We start from the raw sequence: 19504 nt of genomic DNA on the forward strand, positions 1-19504 counted from the left end.
TTAACACCGATGATGTCAATGTCATCTGCAAACCCTAGGAGCATATGAGATTTCGTTATGATGATACCGATGATGGTTCTCTGTACGCCTGCCCTTCGAATAGCACCTTCCAATTCAATGTTGAACTGTAAATTCGATAGTCTGTCGCCTTGCTTCAAATCATTTAAAGTCATAACCGAGGTCCGATGCCACACCCGCTATTCTGACGCTTGATTCAAAACCTTCAAGGGTAGCACGTATCAGCCTAATCAGTTTTATTGGAAAACCATGTTCAAGCATAATCTGCCACAGCTTATTTCGTTTAACTCAATCATACGCCGCCTTGAAGTCTGCAAGTTGAATTTCCGGAATTTAGGAAAAACATTTACAGACTGCTTTATGTGTTCATTTCTTTCGAATACAGTTTTCGTAATGAAAAATTTAAAGCCGCTATTTTTCCCAAACAATGATTAACACCAAACCAAAAGTATTGAAATCAAGTCCGCAGTTTAAATGTTATTAAAACTCGCGAAACTTTTCAAAAGGACTTAAGTAACAATGAGAGATTCTCTTCGGGTCTCTCCTCTTTCGCTTATCACGGCGATTCAAAGGCACTTTAATACATCAGCTTTGCATGAATCGGTTGCTGGCGTCACAAGCTAGCTATTCGTTAAGAAAACTTTGGTTAAAATGCATTTATGTCGCCGCAATAATTAGAAGAGAGGCATACGAAAGAGAGTCTCTCAATGTTACTTAGGTCCTTTTGAAAAGTTTTGCGAGAAAAGACCTAAAGCACAAATCTCAGACACTTTTTCAAAAGAGCGTAAGTAACAAAACAATAATAAATTATCCTCGTGTTTGCGTTGTTTCACTCATCACGGTGGTACAAGTGCACTTTAAAACATCAATTTCACATGAATTGGTTGCTGATGTCAGAGGAGGACAATGTGCTAAGAAAATTTTCTTTGAAATGCAATTATTTCGCCGTAATAATCGGACACAGGGACACCAAAGAGAGTGTCTCAATGTTACTTAGGTCCTTTAAGTGCCCGTAGTACCCGAGTAATGTTTTTTTTGCGTCTATCTTAAATCAAACAGGGCAACCCTAAACGTCAAATAATAAAATGTGGAATCCTAAATTTTCTGATAAAGAATAAGCACACTAGGTTTGGACAAAATCGAGGCATTTTAAAATTTCTATAGTATAGTATTACTGTAATGACTATAAACAATCCGGAATTTGTATACGTACAGTAACAATCTATAAACATAACTCGTATCACAAAACAAACAAATCGTAACGCAACATTTCGCAGCTCAACGCCGTCAGCGTACAATACAACTGCAGCCAGGTGTCAATAAAGCACGGATTCCGCAGATTACGGAACTCGTTAATTTGCACAACTTTTAAGCTAATTAATACTCGTTCGGATTGATGGATATCTCGTCGAGGCCCAAAGTGCAGTGCAGAGTTCGAGTGCAGCGGTCGTTCGTCGCACACGAGATCCGGAATGTTTGAAAATAATTGGCTAAACCCATCACCAGGACACAGGGTGATGATGCTGGCTGGTGGCACTGCTCGCACGCTATCGCTTTGACACGTCCGTTCCACCGCCGTGCCCGTTCCGTCCGTGGTTGCAGCCTGCAGGAATGGAATGGGTTGGCTACCCGAGCGTGTCGGAAAATTTGAAGCCGAACAAGCTCATAAATTTTCCATCGTCATAACATATTTTCCTCCACTTAATCCTACTATATAATCCAATTCTCCAATCCGGTGCACAGTTTGTTAACACAATAAATACTGTTATTTATTGTATTCATCTTTTTCCCGGATCGGTAGTGTGCGGGTAGGGCTAGGAATCATAGGGGAAAAGGAGAGGCACGATTCATTTTATTCGAATTGGAAACGTTCGAGTGGCCACCGCACGTAGGCTACTTTCTCCCCAGGCTAGGCATCATCAATTTATTATATGCTATTCATAATATTGTAAATATAATATAAAATTATTAATGTTATCAACTTAATACCGTTTCGCAACAGCACAGCCATGCGGGCATCCGAAAGTGGGCACCCGTTAAGCTGCAGTCACGTTCACAACGCAGCCGACGCGTTCGCTCGGTTCGTTCTATCACGCAACAGTCCTCTCGTGAGGATTATTTAGAGCGCACTCGCAGCTTCCATAGCGTATGCACACTAAATATAAAGAACCACCGGAGTGTCAAGGTAGCTGCATAATTCGTTTAAAATTTGAAAATTATACACTTAATCACAAAGACAGCGTTACCCTTAGGAGGACCACTAATTAACAGAGCGGTCGGTTGTGATTTGACAATTTAGAATATTTTTGCAGAGAGTTGCCGAATCTTATAGTGAGATATGCCCTATAAGCTTCACGAACACTTCTACCGAACAGATAAATTTCTGAATCAACGCAATGATTCGACATCAAAGATATAATAAAAATCACTATGTCATGAATTAATCCTATAATGAAATAAAACATTTCATTATGGTTTTCTATTAGCCTCCATTCGAGGTTGTACTGTCACAATCAATTATATCAATCGAACAATGTCGAGACGATTTTCTGGTTGACTTGACCTTTGTCTACGAATAATATACCGATTTGCCGGCATTAGTCAACTTAAGCAAAAGAACAAACACTTCCAAGTTAAACAATACAAGAAAAACACAACTCATCCCGTCTGCTACGCACTCGAAGATAATAGTGCAAGCGTTCATCAGATATTTATTATTTCATTATCTGTCGGCGAATCGTACCATTCACACTTTGACCTTAGTTAGCTACCGAATCATTGTTTTGTCAAGCATCAAACCATCCACACAATGACTCCCACTCACATGTACCGACTACAATGTACCATCCTGCTCCATCAGACGCTGCTGGCTAACAGCATATTTTTCCGACCAACTCTCCTTGACTCCCATTTATCGAAATATTCTATGAAACAAAATAACAGCACGTTAGCGCCACACCACACACCCCCAACTCCGAGGACGTTCGGCTGGAACGGCTGGCTGGCTGGTGCTGGTGACTTGTCGAGCTGATAGCTTCTCACCGAGGCCTAACTAACCCCATTTTCTCAAATGATTGTTCTCTTTGTTTCTCTTTTCCGCATGCCTGCGCCCCACCAGGAGCTGGACTACGGTACCATCATGTGCTGGGCGGACAACGCCGTCGGACAGCAGCGGGAACCGTGCGTATTCCATCTGATTGCCGCCGGGAAGCCGGAGATGCCGTACAACTGTTCGCTCGTCAACCAAACGTCCGAATCGCTGGAGGTGGACTGCACCGAAGGTAATTAGATGGTCATTTATCATCCTAGGGACGACGGGTACGAAAGTCCCGAAGTGTGAACACGATCAAAGATTAGTTACGAACCGTAGGATTGGGACTGGTATCGGGAACGGTTTGGGAGCCCGAATGATTGGACTGCCGTTCCACGAATTTATTCTGAATAGAACAGTATAGTATAATTTGTCTGTTATGATGCCCGTTGAGGGATTTGGACTTATTTGTTTGTGTGCTAACCGGGGAAAGAAGTTGGAGAGGTCAACCGTGAGCTACATAACAAGCCAAATTGAAAATTGCTTCGTCATAATTAAAAAGGGTGCGGTTGATAGTTTACGGGATAATCGTCAGAAGACGACCTACATAAATGACACTGATATGACCAGGCAGAGGTTGAAAAATATCACGCAAAACGTGAACCTTTTATATGCTAATTACTATAATACTACGCGATAAACAAATAATTATTACCCTGTTGATGCAACTAGCAATTTCTAGCTATTAAAGTATTAGGTATTTTAATACAAATTTACTTCGGTGGCAAAGGTCTTTAAAAATCGCACTTGCTTCAAATGCCGTCTTTCGGATTATTTTCCGAATGTGAACTGGAGACTCTCTCGTTTTGTGGGAAACACCTTCTCTTCGCCGCCCAACGATTCGACGAAAATGCCGAACAACGATCGTCGTGGCACTAAACACCAACCAACCTCGCAGCCGCAGCACGCAAGGTCACCGAGGAAAATTACCCTGCAATCAATATTGCTCCATTCGTTCGTTCGTTCGTTCGCACGTGAGATTGGTTCGCGTTCGCGGTTACAGTACCGCACGACGACGTTGTTATTATTGCATGACCCGTCACTTCAAAGTGCTTACCGAGCGACGATAACGAGTTACGAATTTGAGCCTGTCAAACGAAGTGCCAATCATCATGCGTCTCCATTAAAGAGTTGCAAGAGCGGAGATGGAAGTGCCTAGTGATTTGTGGAAATGAAAACAGTTTGCTGTAATTTTATCGTTTAAAGCGCAGATTGTTGTGAAACTCTAACATTTTAGCAAAAAAAAATTAAATGGCTTTTAGAAATTTGTGAACTGTTATTTTTGAGCGATACACTTCCGCCAGTTAACTATTGTTGCTTAGATAGTTGAGTGAGAGGCCGGATGTCACTTCGATTTTTAGCAGCCAATTGCTAGAGTTTAGAACCAAAGAGTTTAATTATTTTTGTACCAGTTTATTGTTCATCGATGTGCCACCATTATGATAATAAAATCTTAGAAATCTTAGATAATACCGACCGTCATTTCAGACGGACACCTCAACTACCAATAATAAAAGAGGTTGACAAAATTATATACAGAGTCCAATTAAATAAGCCATACTGAGTAACACCAGACCGTTCGTACCTTCCGCCCAGAAGAAGCCTAATTGGACGTCTGTGTAAGCTGTAAGCCATTCGATTCAACGCAATGGTCTAGACCTGCGTTTCCTAAATGGAGGCTCGCCAAAATTTAAGTTACAGCAAAATAGTATACGGAATTCCGCCAAGAAAGTTTTCGATGATAGCGGTACTATTTTCTTCAATTTCGGATACACGGCATTTCTGGCAAAGTCTAATAACCATAAATTTGAAGGTTCTTTCGTTGATCACAGTTCAATTTCACATTCTCTCGGCCGCTGACAAAAAGTGCTCAAGCTCATAGATATAGGTCTTAATTGCTGAATACTATTGCAACGGCAAGTGACCAGCCAAAAACCTCCAGTGAGCCCATCTGCATCTTCTACCAGAACGTCCGTGGATTGAAGTCCAAGATCTCCGAAATGTTCCTGAGTACCTCAGAGTTCTCGTACGACGCGTACGTTTTTACTGAGATGTGGCTTGACGATCGCATCGCCTCTCGCCAATTGTTCAGCAATAATTATAATGTCTTCCGGGTTGATCGTGGTGCGCATAATAGATTACGGCATAGAGGTGGAGGAGTCATAGTAGCCGTTGCAAAAAACATAAATACGGCCCCTGTTCATCTATCCTGCGGACAAGCCGTTGAAAATTTATAGATCAAAATCACTTTTCATGACAAGGTCATTTTCCTTGGTGTTGTTTATATTCCGCCGAACAATAGCAAGGATTGCAACCACATTCAATTGCATTTGGACACTGTTGTTGAAATCGTGAACCGTTCTGACCGTAATGAGATAATCCTCTTTGGTGACTTCAACCAATCTGGCGTGGAATGGAGTGCAACTACAGGTGGTTACCTATTCGCTGATCCACTTTTATCGTACTTTACACCAGCTTGTCGCACATTACTCGATGGTTTGTCGTTTTGCCGTTTGAGACAACGTAATGCAGTTCGCAACTCCAGGGACCGAATTCTTGACTTGATTTACACTTCTGACTCTATCACTAGTAGTAGTACTGTCGAAGAAGCTCCCGAACCGGTTGTGCGACTGGATCCTGATCATCCTGCTCTTTTGTTAACCATCAAGGGTCTGCCCGCTGTTGCTCATACCAATGACGTTGATGCATCCGTATACAACTTCCGTAAAACTAATTTTGACGCCCTCAATGGATTGCTCTGCCAAATGGATTGGTCTGATGTATACGCCACTCTGAATGTTGATGACGCAGTCACTGCTTTCAATAATAAATTGCGTCGCTGTTTCTCTGAGGTGGTACCCCCATTTAGACCTCCGAAAAATCCACCATGGTCTAATGCACGGTTAAGGTATCTGAAACGACAACGTTCTAAAATGCTAAAGAAATATTGTCTGCTTAAAAACCAGTTCTCCATACGCCAATTTGAGGAAGCGAGTCGAGTATACCGCTGCTACAATCGACTGCTGTATAGACGACATCTCAATCTGACAGAAACTAGCTTACGCAGGCACCCGAAACGGTTCTGGACGTTTGTAAACTCTAAGCGGAAGGATTATGGTCTGCCTACGTGTATGAAGTTAGGTGATCTAACCGCTTCCACTGTCGATGGCAAGTGCGAACTGTTTGCTTCACATTTCGGGAATGTATTCAACTCTACCGCAGCCCTCCATGATCCAGATATAAGCAACGCTGTTCGCTATGCTCCCCCCGAAGTTGTTGACGTGGATGTTTTCAATATTCATTCCGAGACGGTAGTTACGGCTCTCGCGAAATTGAAGTCATTATATATTGCTGGGCCGGACGGCATCCCATCGTGTGTGCTGAAAAAGTGTTCCGGTGCTCTAGTAGAACCTCTGCAACCGATTTTCAATCTCTCACTGCAACGTCGAACATTTCCTACAATCTGGAAAAGCTCGTGTATGACGCCGGTATACAAAAAAGGAGACAAAACGGATATTGCCAACTATCGTGGGATAACTTCGCTGTCTGCCGGGTCGAAATGCTTAGAGACCATACTGAACAAAGTGATTTTTGAAGCATGCAAAAACTACATTACACCATCTCAGCACGGATTCTTTCGCAAGAGATCTGTGGAGTCGAACCTCTGTGAGTTTACTTCCTTCTGTATCAGTAAGATGGATGCTGGTGTACAAATTGATGCAATATACACGGATATCAAGGCTGCTTTCGACACAGTGAACCACGAAATACTTTACGCCAAATTTCGACGTCTCGGCTTCTCAGGTAGACTCTGTGATTGGCTGAAATCTTACTTAGCAAACCGACAGCTATATGTAAAGATAGAATCGGCTGAATCAACAATATTCAGCCCGCAGTGCGGGGTTCCTCAAGGAAGTAACTTCGGATCACTTTTATTCGCTCTTTTCTTCAATGATGTCTCTTCGATTATACCGAACAGTTGTGTGTTGATCTATGCGGGTGATTTGGAAATTTATCTCGTCGTCCGCAAGCTAGATGATTGTTTCCGTCTACAGGATATGCTTAACAGCTTTACCAGGTGGTGCCGGCTGAATCATCTCGTGATTAGTATAGTAAAATGCTGTGTGATTTCTTATCGGTGTCTGAAGAATCCCATTCTGTTCCACTACTCCATCGACGGAACTGTTTTGAATCGTGTCGATCAAATTAAGGATTCAGGCGTTCTGTTAGATTACCAACTGTCCTTCAAAGCGCACTACTCTGCTACTGTGGACAAGGCTAATCGCCAACTTGGTTTTGTTTCGAAAGTTACTGCTGATTTCACTGATCCACTGTGTCTACGCGCATTGTACTGTTCTTTAGTTAGATCTATACTCGAATTCGGGAGATATGGATTTCCCGAATCGAATCTGTGCAGCGTAGGTTTGTTCGATACGCGCTACGTAACCTTCCATGGACGAATCCGCAAGACCTGCCTCCTTATAAAGACCGGTGTGCATTGATTGGCATCGAAACATTGGAAGATCGACGAAATGCCAACCAAGCTGTTTTTGGTGCAAAAATTTTACAAGGTGAAATTGATAGTCCCGCCCTGCTTGGTCAACTTCACATCTACGCACCACAGCGCATTCTAAGGCCCAGACAGTGGCTACGACAACCTCCTAGAAATACTGTATATGGCAATAATGACCCAATGTTGAGTGTGAGCGGACGATTCCAAGAGGCTTATCATTTATTCGATTTTAACGTGTCTACAAACACCTTCCGTCAGCGAATTTACAAAAGCATGTGATATATTACGTTACTTTAGATCATTAAGACCATATGCTGTCAGATGATTTTTTATAAAATAAACAAATAAATACTTTAATGTTTTGTTAACGAACCGACACCTATATTACTTTGGGCATGAAGAAAATCTATAGAACAAGCGCGCAGACACAGAATAGAAGTGATATTTTGAACAACACGACGATTGTGAGTGGCGAAAGAATCTCTTTAGATTTTGTCGTCCCTTTGGAAGGTTTTCGCAAAAAGAGGACACCAATATGAGCAAAATGCTCCCTTTCTTTCGGTCAAACTCAAACGTCAAACTGCTTATTTTGCATTATTCATTTCTCACTGCTCCCTTTTCATTACACTCTACTCTCTACTTACTACTCACTACTCACTATTCATTACTCGCTTGTCCTTTCTTACTACACATCACTCACTTCTCCCTACTCGCTTCTTTTTACATCCTACCTACGTCTCCCTATTCAGTCCTACTCCCTTCACCCTACTCACTGCTCCCTAATCACTTCTTTCTTTTCATCTCTTTCGACTCACATTTCCTTACTTAATTCTTCGCATTCACTGCTCTCTACTCACTTCTCCCTACTCATTTTAGCCTACTCATTCCTACTTACTTCTTCTTACTTACTTCTCCCTATTCACTTCTCTTTAATCACTTTTCATTATTAAATATAAGCATTACCGATGTAAACGTTTTATGGATGATTCAAGGCGAGACGGTTACTAGCCACGGGTGTTGTTTGCAGTCGTCTTGGCCACTACAGGTGGGATTCTAGTTTAGATTTATTCGTTTTCCTGGGTCTACTGGTTATTCGTTGACCTCGCATCGACATCGGTGGAGTCGCTTTCTGTTACTCTTCAAACTAAAGCTCCAAAAACGGCATCGAAATGATACAAAACAACAATGCCACAATAATGAAGAAAAATAAATACTTACTTAATTGGCCTAACGTCTTAAGGCAAGGCTTGCGCAGTATAGTTTCTCCATCTATTTCGGTCCATGGCAGATGGCAAGTGGTCTCCAGTTCCGCGGGCACCCAGTGCTCGCCAGATCTCGCTCCTGCTGGTCGTGCCACCTCACTCGCTGTGCTCTTCTTGGTCGTGTTCCTAGCGGATTCGATGCGAAAACCATATTTGCAGGATATAGTTATCCGGCATTCTAACAACATGTGCTGCCCAACACTTTCTGAATACTTGGTTCGCCGTTGAGACGCACGAGCTCGTGGTTCATTCTTCGCTTTCATACACTATTCTCTTGCACGGCTCTATGCGGCTTTGAAGTAGATAAACAGGTGATGCGTTGGGACTCGGAATTCGCGGCACTTCTGGAGGATCTGCCACAGGGTTAAGATTTGGTCCGTAGTAGACCGACCCACCATCAATCCGGCCTGGTAACTTCCCACAAATCTATTGGCTATTGGCGATAGTCTGATGGAAGATGACTTGGGACCAGCGTTGCCAACCTTCCAGATTTGTCTGGATTTTCCAGACTTTTTGATGCCTGATCAGACAAAAAAAGACGATTTCCAAACATTGTCTTCCATTGGAGCAAATGGCAGCCAGACTTTTCCAGACACTTTTATTCTCGTTTTCCAGATTTTCGTAAAAACCGGTTGGCAACGCTGCTTGGGACAGCGCTTTGTAGGCAGCATTCAGGATCGGATAGTGATCGCTCCGGAGGGTAGTCGTACCGTCGTATCCCAAATCTTGACAAGCAGACAAGTGTTGCCGCTGTTTTTAAGAGGTAAAAAGTGACTTTTCTTTTGTAAAAAACCCTGGGAAATCGATTGGTGATGGTATCAACGCGCGGAAATGACGGAAAATAGCCCATTTTGTCCCATTTACTCCTATTTTCTAAAGGGTGTCTCACATCAAATTGCACCACGGAAGAAACGCTCTAGAAAATTACCTAATTGACCGATCCTTTTCAAACTTCCAGACAACAAAATATAACCCATTAGTAAGCTTTTGGCATATTTGTTTCATTCAACTTCAATACCATAACCGTATGCTCGCCCCTTACGCTTAACTCCACTCAAAAAGTTTTGTACAACCTAGCTGCACCTCCTTGGAAGGCTTCCGTAGTGCCTGTGTCATAATGGCCTTTTTCGAAGGGCCTTAGTTCCGGTACGTTGGAGGCGTTCATGTTTTTGGGTACGACAGTGACTCCGTTGGCTGCGTACCACTCCAATACATCCTTAAAGGATGATCCTTTGAATATTGGCATGAAGATAGATCCGGCCAGAAGATCGTAGGGCCCTCGTGTTGCTTCGACAGAGAAGGCAGATGCTTCTGTAAACACTCTTTGAGGTAGATCTGCCCGTTTACAGCCCCAGTAGTCACGAACGGCGCACTCCGTTTGCCACATGATATATTTCTTGGCAAACTATGTAAGTTTCTGCATCCGATTCTTCCCGATTAGAGTTATTATTACTTACGGAGTCCATTGCTTTGGTTTTTTTAGTGGTTCAGGCTTACAAAGCCCGCAACCAACCCACAGTATCGCAAGAGGGCCAACGTAGCTCGAAGAAGCCTTCCTCCCCTGTCAGTATACGACCTTAGTTTCCACCGGGATTGGTTACCCGATCTCCAACGAGGTTGCTTGTATCCCGGCTGGTACCACGAGGAGGTACCCAGCAAGCATTTTCATATGTATAAAAAAGATGAAAATCAGCATTACGTACAGATATATATGCTAATAAATCGTATTTGATGCGCAAAATTGGCTTATTCGTGCTATTTTGGAGGCGATATACGTGATTACGAATAGTTTTAAGCGTTACGACTATATAAGTATTTATATACGATAATATCCGATTAAGCGCGACTCGCTCCGTACTGTTATGCGATTTTGTGCTGAAAATCGTATGTATGTCAGTTATTATCATTATATATGATAGAATCAATCTTCCATTATACGAAGCACGCTGCATAAATAAATAAATATACAATCATTAAAAGAGCGTCGTATTTATGCAATGGTCTCATTTGTAAACGATATCGTTTCGCACCGTATTGACTCAGCAACACTTTTATCAAAACTGAACTTTTATACACCTACCCGGCAACTTCGTAATCGAAATCTATTTGCCATAAGCCATTATCGTACTAATTATGCAAAATTCGGTCCACTAAATCGTATGATGGCAGCGTACAATCAATACTGCGAAACCATTGACTTTACAATGTCTCGGCATAGACTTAAACATCACTTTAATTCAATACGTAATCATAACGCGTAGATAACGAAACAAAGGAATAAGAACACTTTTTAATCACCATCTAATTATAAGACTTCTATATAAGAAACTGTATATGCACTATACTAGTCTACATCGGTTGACGAAATAAATAAATAAATAAATAAATAAATAAATAAATAAATAAATAGAAAATCAACTAGGTCCCACTTTATCAAGGCTTAGTTACGATTTCGTAATTGTTAATAGTTATTTACGATAATTTCCGTACATTGATATACGAGTTGGTGCTAGCTGGGTAGCCCAAGTAACACAATTGGTTTTAAATATGAATTGATAACAGATTCACTTACTTTACTTTAGTGACAACGATCCGTTACCGATCCTGCGCCGAACGAATTATGGTCCTCCAGCACCGTCGGTCCTGGGCTGCCGTTCTCCAATCCCCACGAACACCAGCTGAACGTGCATCGTCTTCGACAGCACACACACACCGGGTGCGGGGTCTGCCTCGGAGTCTACAGCCTCTTCCTGGTTCTCTGCTGAAAATAGTTATGGCTACTCTTTCATCGGGCATTCTGGTCACGTGTCCAGCCCACCGTAGCCTGCCACATTGCACTACCCTCACTATATCAGCATATTTGTATGCTTGGTACAGCTCGTGATTCATGCGTCTGCGCCACACTCCATTTTCCATTTTGCCACCAAATACAGATCGCAGAATTTTACGCTCAAAAACCCCAAGCACTCGCCGATCAGCTTCCTTTAGCGTCCATGATTCGTGTCCGTAAAGGGCCACCGGGAGGATTAGTGTTCTGTAGAGCACCAGTTTTAAGCGAATTTGCAAACTACGGGACTTCAGCTGGCTACGTAATCCTTAGAAAGCCCGATTCGCGGCTGCAACTCGTCGTTTCACTTCGCGGCTTACACCGTTGTCACATGTTACGAGTGTACCAAGGTATATAAATTCCTCCACTACTTCATATCGTTCCCCATCTAATTCCACCTCGGCACCAAGATCACTTGGGCTCCCACGTTCCCTATCAGCATCCATGTACTTCGTTTTGGCGGTATTAATGGTAAGTCCCAATCTCGCAGCTTCCCTTTTAAAGGGCTGAAGGCCTCTTCCACTGCTCTACGGTTGATTCCGATGATATCGACGTCATCCGCAAAACCAAGAAGCATGTGAGATTTTATGATGATAGTTCCATTCCTTTCCACGTTTGCCCTTCGTAATGCACCTTCCAAGGCAATGTTGAATAGCAGGTTAGAGAGTGCATCCCCTTGCTTCAGTCCATCCAACGTCATGAAAGCAGCTGAGGTCTCACCCGCTATTCTAACGCATGATTTGGATCCGTCCAGCGTTGCACGAATCAGCGTAGCTAGTTTCATCGGAAAACCATGTTCTAGCATTATCTGCCACAGCTCATTTCGTTTAACTGAATCGTAGGCCACTTTAAAGTCCAAAAACAGATGGTGTGTCTGCAAGTTGTACTCCCGGAACTTGTCTAGCAACCGACGCAGGGTAAACATCTGATCCGTCGTGGAGCGACCCTCACGAAAACCAGCTTGGTACTTGCCGACGAAGGACTCCGCTAACGGTCTCAGTCTGCAGAACAGGATACGGGAAAGCACCTTGTAGGCAGAATTGAGCAATGTAATTCCTCGATAGTTTTTACACTCCAGTCGATGTCCCATTTTGAAAATTGGACAAATGAGGCCATCCAACCACAGCTGTTACGCTATCTTCCACGTGTCGTGCCTACCGACGATGGCACCATGGATGTTCCTCCACAACCCATTTATATCTTCTCCTTCTACCTGCTGTTCTGCGATTCGCTGGTCAAGCTTCCTGGCGTACTCCACTGCTACGCCGTCTGCCGTTAACCGTTGGATGTTGAAACGCAGCGTCCTCTCAGTGCGAGCTTTCGCCGTGTTCGACAGCCTTGCGCGAATCTTACTCACTACGAAATAGTGGTCTGAGTCGATATTTGGTCCCAGAAAAGACCGTACATCGATAACATCCGAAAAGTGTCGACCGCCAATCAAGACATGATCGATCAGAGATCTGGAGTCTTCATTTGGATGCCCCCAGGTGTGTGTCCGAATATTTAAACGTGGAAAGTAGGTGCTACAGACGGCCATTCCTCTGGCCGCGGCAAAGTTTAGGAGCCTCAGACCGTTATCATTGGTCGACCTATGAAGGCTACGTCTTCCAATAACTGGACGGAAAAATTCCTCCCTCCCGATCTGCGCATTTGCATCTCCGATGATGATTTTCACGTCGTGTTTTGGGCACTGTCCATAGGTTCTCTCAAGCCTGTCGTAAAACTCGTCCTGAGCATCATCGGATTTACCATTTGTCGGTGCGTATAAGTTGATTAGGCTGTAGTTGAAGAATTTGCCCTTAATCCTCAACACGCATATACGGTCATCTATGGGCCTCCACCGGATAACTCGTTGCTTTTGTTTCCCCAACACTACGAAACCGACTCCATGTTCTGCTTTCTGGCCGCCATTGTAGTAAATGTGGTACTTGAAAGAAGCGCCAGCAATACGGTCTACTGCACGGAACTCCCTTTCTCCAGAATTTGGCCACCGAACTTCCTGAATAGCAGCGATCTTCACTCCGAGTTAATGCAGGTCACGAGCAAGCAAGCCAGCCCTTGCCGGTTCATGGAGAGTTCGGACATTTCAGATACCAAGTTTCCAATCATTATCCCTTAATCGTTTACTTGTACCTTGCCGTGTCCTATACCGATTGTTCCGTCCTGAATTTCTTTCTTCGTTATTCGTGGTAATTGAGTTTTTCGGTATACTATCTCACCGGGGTCGCGATACCTACATCCCGCTGATGGGTAGGGCTGATACCTAAGATGGCAGTTAGGTATAGCTTGCGGGATACAGAATTTCATATTCAGACGCCCGCTCTGAGACAGACGCTGTGCGAGCCGCCCCTCACCTGGAGAACCGGCGCTCTAGTTCGGTGCGAACTAGCTTAGCTGCTCCAGTAAGTGCATAAAGCATTTCCGGGTCATCGACCGCCATCATTTAACTTAGATCTACGTGGAGGCGATAGGTGGGAGCTTGAGAGAGCCAGAGCTATATTTGATGCTCCTTCCAGGTAACTCTGTCCATTTCATACCCTTTACCCATACCTCATTTCATCTGATTCCGATACCACGAATAAAATCATGAAGTTTGAATTACGGTATGAGGCAACTCAAAATTATGAATAATAGTTCATGATTTTGCATTGTGTTGTACTGCAAGAAGTTCGTGATATCAGGATTATTATTCATGGTGCATTTTCATGAAACATAAGCTAGAAACCTGAAATCATGAGCCATTTTGCTCATTTTGGAGATTAGATTTCTACCCGTGCACTCAAAACTCTAATGCGCACGTTTTTTTGGCTTTAGACCACTGTGCGCAGTCTGGTTCATTTCCGTTTTAGTTGCACCTTAGTTAATTTGATTTAGATTTTTGGTTTGATTTAGGACATTGTTCGAATGTTACCAGAGTAAAGTTTCATGCTGTTAAATACTGCATATTGTTCGACTTCCAGTCATTTTTCAAAAGTTTAAATTAATAAATTACAACTTCTGAACTATTTTGTTAGATTATTTCTGAAATTCAATTTATTCAAAACAATCTATTCGTGATTTCGAGTTTTTCTGTCAAATAAACTACCGAAATCATTAATTGTACTAGAAATCAAACGGTGAATACTGAATCGATAGTGAAAAGCGCATCTCTTAAGTTTTTTTTTTTCATAGTAAACTGATTTTTGGACCATATCACCAGACTAGATTAAAACTTTAACTAATATCAAAAGGCTATAAAAAACCGAAATTAAGTATAGCTTTCCCTATTGTTATATTTACCTACTCAACAATACCTCCAACGCTCGCAGTGAGCTATAACTGAAAACTGAAAAATGAGGCGACTATACCTAGACAATTGGCGGCTGTTAAATTTTTCGCGACTGAGAAAAAGTTTTCTTTCTTCGCATTGATACGTGCACATTCTGGCAAGCGAAAGAACCACTTCTTTTGTGTTGGAAATGATGAAGATGTTTCTGTCCATTGTATTTTCAAGGATACTTACATTTGTACCTACTGTTTAGTGTAGGAAAAAGAAATGGTAATCACCGCAAGTAGCGATGCTACTCCCAGCACAAGGGATGATTTTCCATATTTACATTGCAAATTTCAAGCTGAAATTATATTCGATGGGCAAGCATTCAGCAGCCTGTCAAAAAAAGATGAATACTACTGTGCCTAATCAATGCAAGCCTAGTGTACAAAAGAAAACATCTTGTTTATGTAGGAGAACAATCGAAATATTGTTCCTACTGTTGTAAATCTCAAATTAGCCGCGCTGAATATTCAATAAAACGGGATGATATATTGCCTTCCTGCTGTTGCGAAACGAAACTATGTGCAACATTCGTAGGTAATTTTTTTTACCACCTGTACTGTTAAGTGGGACAGCAACGATGCGTCTTCACCTACATTTTAAAATGAATGGAGGCGCGTTGTTGGTGTTCATTTGAAATTATCGCCTGTGTCAGTCTCACGCCACTTCTTGCAACGATGCGGTAAAAAAGGCCATTTAGCTGAAAATTAACTGTAGTAAAATTATGATTTATTAACTGTGTCTCATATTGGGCACATAAAAATATGATTTCGTTACTTTGTATGCAAATCATTTCTTTTCTATAAATAATTACTACGTCATTCGAACTAGGCCATTCGCAAGGTACATCATATTCGTAGCACAAGTTCAACCCTGACCTCGGCAAATCAAGTACACTGAAAGCGAGTAGACGAGAGCGCGGAGGAAGAAAGCAAAAATGCAGCACGTTGTGGTTTGACTCGGCATATCTCGTGACATTTTTAATTTACTGTAAAGTCGCTGAAGTATGTACTTCCTCCCGTCAGCTGCCGTGCAACCGACCAACCACCAGCCAGCCAGCCAGCCAGCCAGCCAGTGCATTCCTTTTTCTACCGCAACAGATTCACAAGATCGCTAGGCTGGGTCGGACCGTGCTGGGTGCACTCGGAAACAGAGCCTCGCCACGGTGGTGCAGCAACATGAGCATTCCCATAATGTGTGCGGTAATGGTAAATAACATTAGTCGATTTTTTTCTCGTTTGGTGGGACCTTAAGCGGCAACAGTGTGCAACGGAATCAGGTCTGGGTCCCGTGTGCCATTCGTCTGCAATTGCATCAGCGACTGCATGGCCAGGTCGGGGTGAGTTATTCAGCTCAGCCCTGCCAGGCCGCCAGAGTGCCACTGCTCTTGAGCTGCTTCCGGTGCTGTTGCCCGTTTGTAAGTGGGAATTTTAGCTGTAGGATTTTTTTTTTCGACTTGCTCCTCCGCTGCGCTTCGTTCCTGTGCTGCACTTTGGGAATTATTTCCACGCTTAGGTCTCATTTAATGCTGTGACTGCGACGATGCTGGCGACCGAGAACGAACGAAGATGCAGAAGCAGAAAAATCTAGAACGGCATTCGTCGTCGGTCGAAGGAAGGAAAGATTTGCTACATTTCCTTCCCGAGAGTTGAATTCGAGCCATAAAGTTACTGTTTTATGGGCTCTTTAAAAGCATCACCGGTTTCCCCCGGCCGAAATGGGGAATGTTTTGCTACACGATGGATACTATTTGTTAAACTGGGAAAAGTGTGTTTAAAAGGGGCGATTACTTGCGGCGGTAAGTGGGATTGATGCGTTAATAAAATAGATTTTTCTGCTGCTTAACAAGTTGTAAAATAATGAGTGGTCCATAAAGTGTGCTCTGCGGTTCGTGTTGTACCGGTAGCTGAAAGGACGTTTGGTTTACGGATCCTTCCAATCAGAGTTAATCCAATTAAGATGCTACATCTGGAGTAGCAAATTTTAAATAGGGGGAAGATTTTTGAACATAGAAATAAGAAAAGGTTAAGCTCACTAATGGACCTACATTTACCGCATTTCGGTCACGTAGGTGGTTTTGTTGCGAAAAAATATTCAAGTTGCCATTGTTAGTTTAAAAATGTTTCACCCTCCTAAGTACATTTATAATGCGGCGTAATTTTCCCACAAATCCAAACTGTTCGATAATGTCAGCATTTGATTCCAACCATGAAAACAAGTAGCATACAATAGGAGCTATATATATCGCATTGTATGAATTGATTGCAATCCCTCAAACACGAATGATGAGTGGAAGCTTGCCGGTACAATGCGCCATAATGAAACAAACAGTTTAGCAGCTTGAATGGAAATCCAATTAGCGTGTACTCACTCAACTCGGTTCCAAGAGCTCGATGGAAATACACACACACAATCGAGAGACAGGCAGAGTAAGAGAAAGAGTGAGAGGTCCTTTCCGGCGCTCCGTTGGCTAGCTACAATCGTCGCGATTTCGATCGATAGTACCGCGTTGCAGATCGAGCCAGAGCGGCAGCAGCTTGAAATCCCACCGATTCCATTATTGCGTTAAACACGTGTGTGACATCTTCAGCAGCTGTGCATAGCGATAACCACCGCACCGGCAGCTTCGAAAAACTTTGTCCTATCCCGTGGCAAGGCAAGCACTGCGTGATACTCGACCGTTAGCAGCCACAGGGGGGCCGGGAACTTTGGTTAGTGTGGTTTGACTCCACTGGCGGACATGTTTATTTCATAAGATCCATCGACTTGACCGTAATTCCTGTTTTCCCCGTCAGCATAACAATGCGAGGTGCGCTGAACGAGCAGACTAAGCTAGCCGGCATCAGTTGCGTGGTAGGTGAAAGTCATTTTCGTATAAATAGTTTTTTTTTTCGAATCTTAAAACTGCGCTCAAAGCGATTTACCGGTAAATACATCAATTCCTTGAAATGTCAATGGTTGTTGGAGTGTATTTTAAAACATCACAGCAAAAGTTGGTGCAGCTTGACCCTGAATCAAACCGACGCCACTGCACTGCACTGGCAGTAGTAGCACTCGAGAGCATCGGAGAAGCTTCGAAAGCACTCCACTATTTTCCCATAACAGGGATGATTTATGACCCACGAATCACGAGAAACCGATGGGGCATCGCCTATCAGAAGTGCCAAGGAACTGTGCCACGAGCGTAGGGCCCGTAAATTTAATAAGCGGTAGCGATGTATTTTAGAGGCGGCCGAAAAGTTTTGCGTGTTTCTCGTAACTGCGCACGTACCGGTAATACCATTGCGTTAGATATCGATGTGCCGGGTGATAAATGGCAATCACGATTGTAATCGAATGTGTTGCTGTTAGCTCGACAGGTTCGGTGCCGACTGCCGGCCCGCCCATCAGCGCACCGCCCTGGGCTGGCGTGGTGGGTGGATGCTAGTCAGTCGTGAGGTGCGAAACTAATTTGATGCTGCCACCCCGCAAAGCCGTGGCTTTGTATTCGAAAAGTCAATAGATTTTGAAGAATGACGCGCTCCGCTGATTTGTGCAGCATAAAAGAGGCTTTGTGGGGATGAATCAATGCTCAATGATGTTTTGTGTTCTGCCATTCCTATTGTTCGGATGCAACTCCTAGCAAATAGGAGGTTTTTTGCGTTGTTTATGATGAACTTGGCTGAAATAAAAAAATACGAAACACTATGGATTGCTTCAAATACGGCTTGTGGTAGTTGGAATTCACGATTCGAAGGTTGTTTTTACTCCACAAGTTTTGTGTGTATAGTCTACTTTGAAAAGTTGCTTTTCAAATAGAATCGATAAGCAATATCAGTTCAGTTCAACAGTTCTTCGATGAACACGTCAAGCGAAGTTGCAAGTGACGGATTGAAAGCTAACCTAGGAGTACCTACAAACGGCAACCACATGCCGGCTCCCGAACTGGAAGAATTTCGGTGAGCAATCGGTCTGCTGAAGAATAATAGAGCCGCCAGAAAGGATCAACTCCCGGCAGAACTTTACAAAAATGGCCAAGAATCGCTAGCAATGGCACTTCACTGGATAATTTCCAGGATTTGAGAGGAGGAGAAACTACCGCTGGAGTGGATGGAAGGTTTAGTCTGTCCCATCTAAGGGCGACCGGCTAGATTGCTGTAACCACCGCGGCATTACGCTATGGTCAACGCCGCCTACAAGGTGCTCTACCAGATTTTGTTGCGTCGTCTATACCCAATAGCAAGAGAATTCGTAGGATAGTATCAGGCTGGGTTTATGGGGTCCCGTGCTACTACGAATCAAATTTTTACTCTCCGCCAAATCCTCCAGAAACGTCGAGGGTACAACGTGCCCACGTACCATATTTTCGTGGATTTACAATGGTCCACGTGGACGATACAGTTGAATGCGAACAGCTATGGCAGATATTGCACGAGGACAGTTTTCCGGACAAACTGACGCGGCTTGTCAAAGCTACCCTGGAGCGAGTGATGTGCTACAT

At 43.2% G+C, this 19504-nt stretch overlaps 1 protein-coding gene across 1 annotated transcript in view; it reads left to right on the plus strand.

Annotated features, from left to right (window-relative positions):
- Positions 1-19504, plus strand: part of LOC128739588 (synaptogenesis protein syg-2) — a 407709-nt gene that overhangs the window by 283803 nt on the left and 104402 nt on the right. Inside the window, exon 12 of the mRNA XM_053835083.1 lies at positions 3137-3299. Coding sequence (XP_053691058.1) covers positions 3137-3299 — 163 coding nt within the window. The remainder of the gene's footprint in view (positions 1-3136; positions 3300-19504) is intronic.

The sequence above is a fragment of the Sabethes cyaneus genome, chromosome 3, assembly GCF_943734655.1.
Source record: "Sabethes cyaneus chromosome 3, idSabCyanKW18_F2, whole genome shotgun sequence".
In the NCBI taxonomy this organism is placed as follows: Eukaryota; Metazoa; Arthropoda; class Insecta; order Diptera; family Culicidae; genus Sabethes; species Sabethes cyaneus.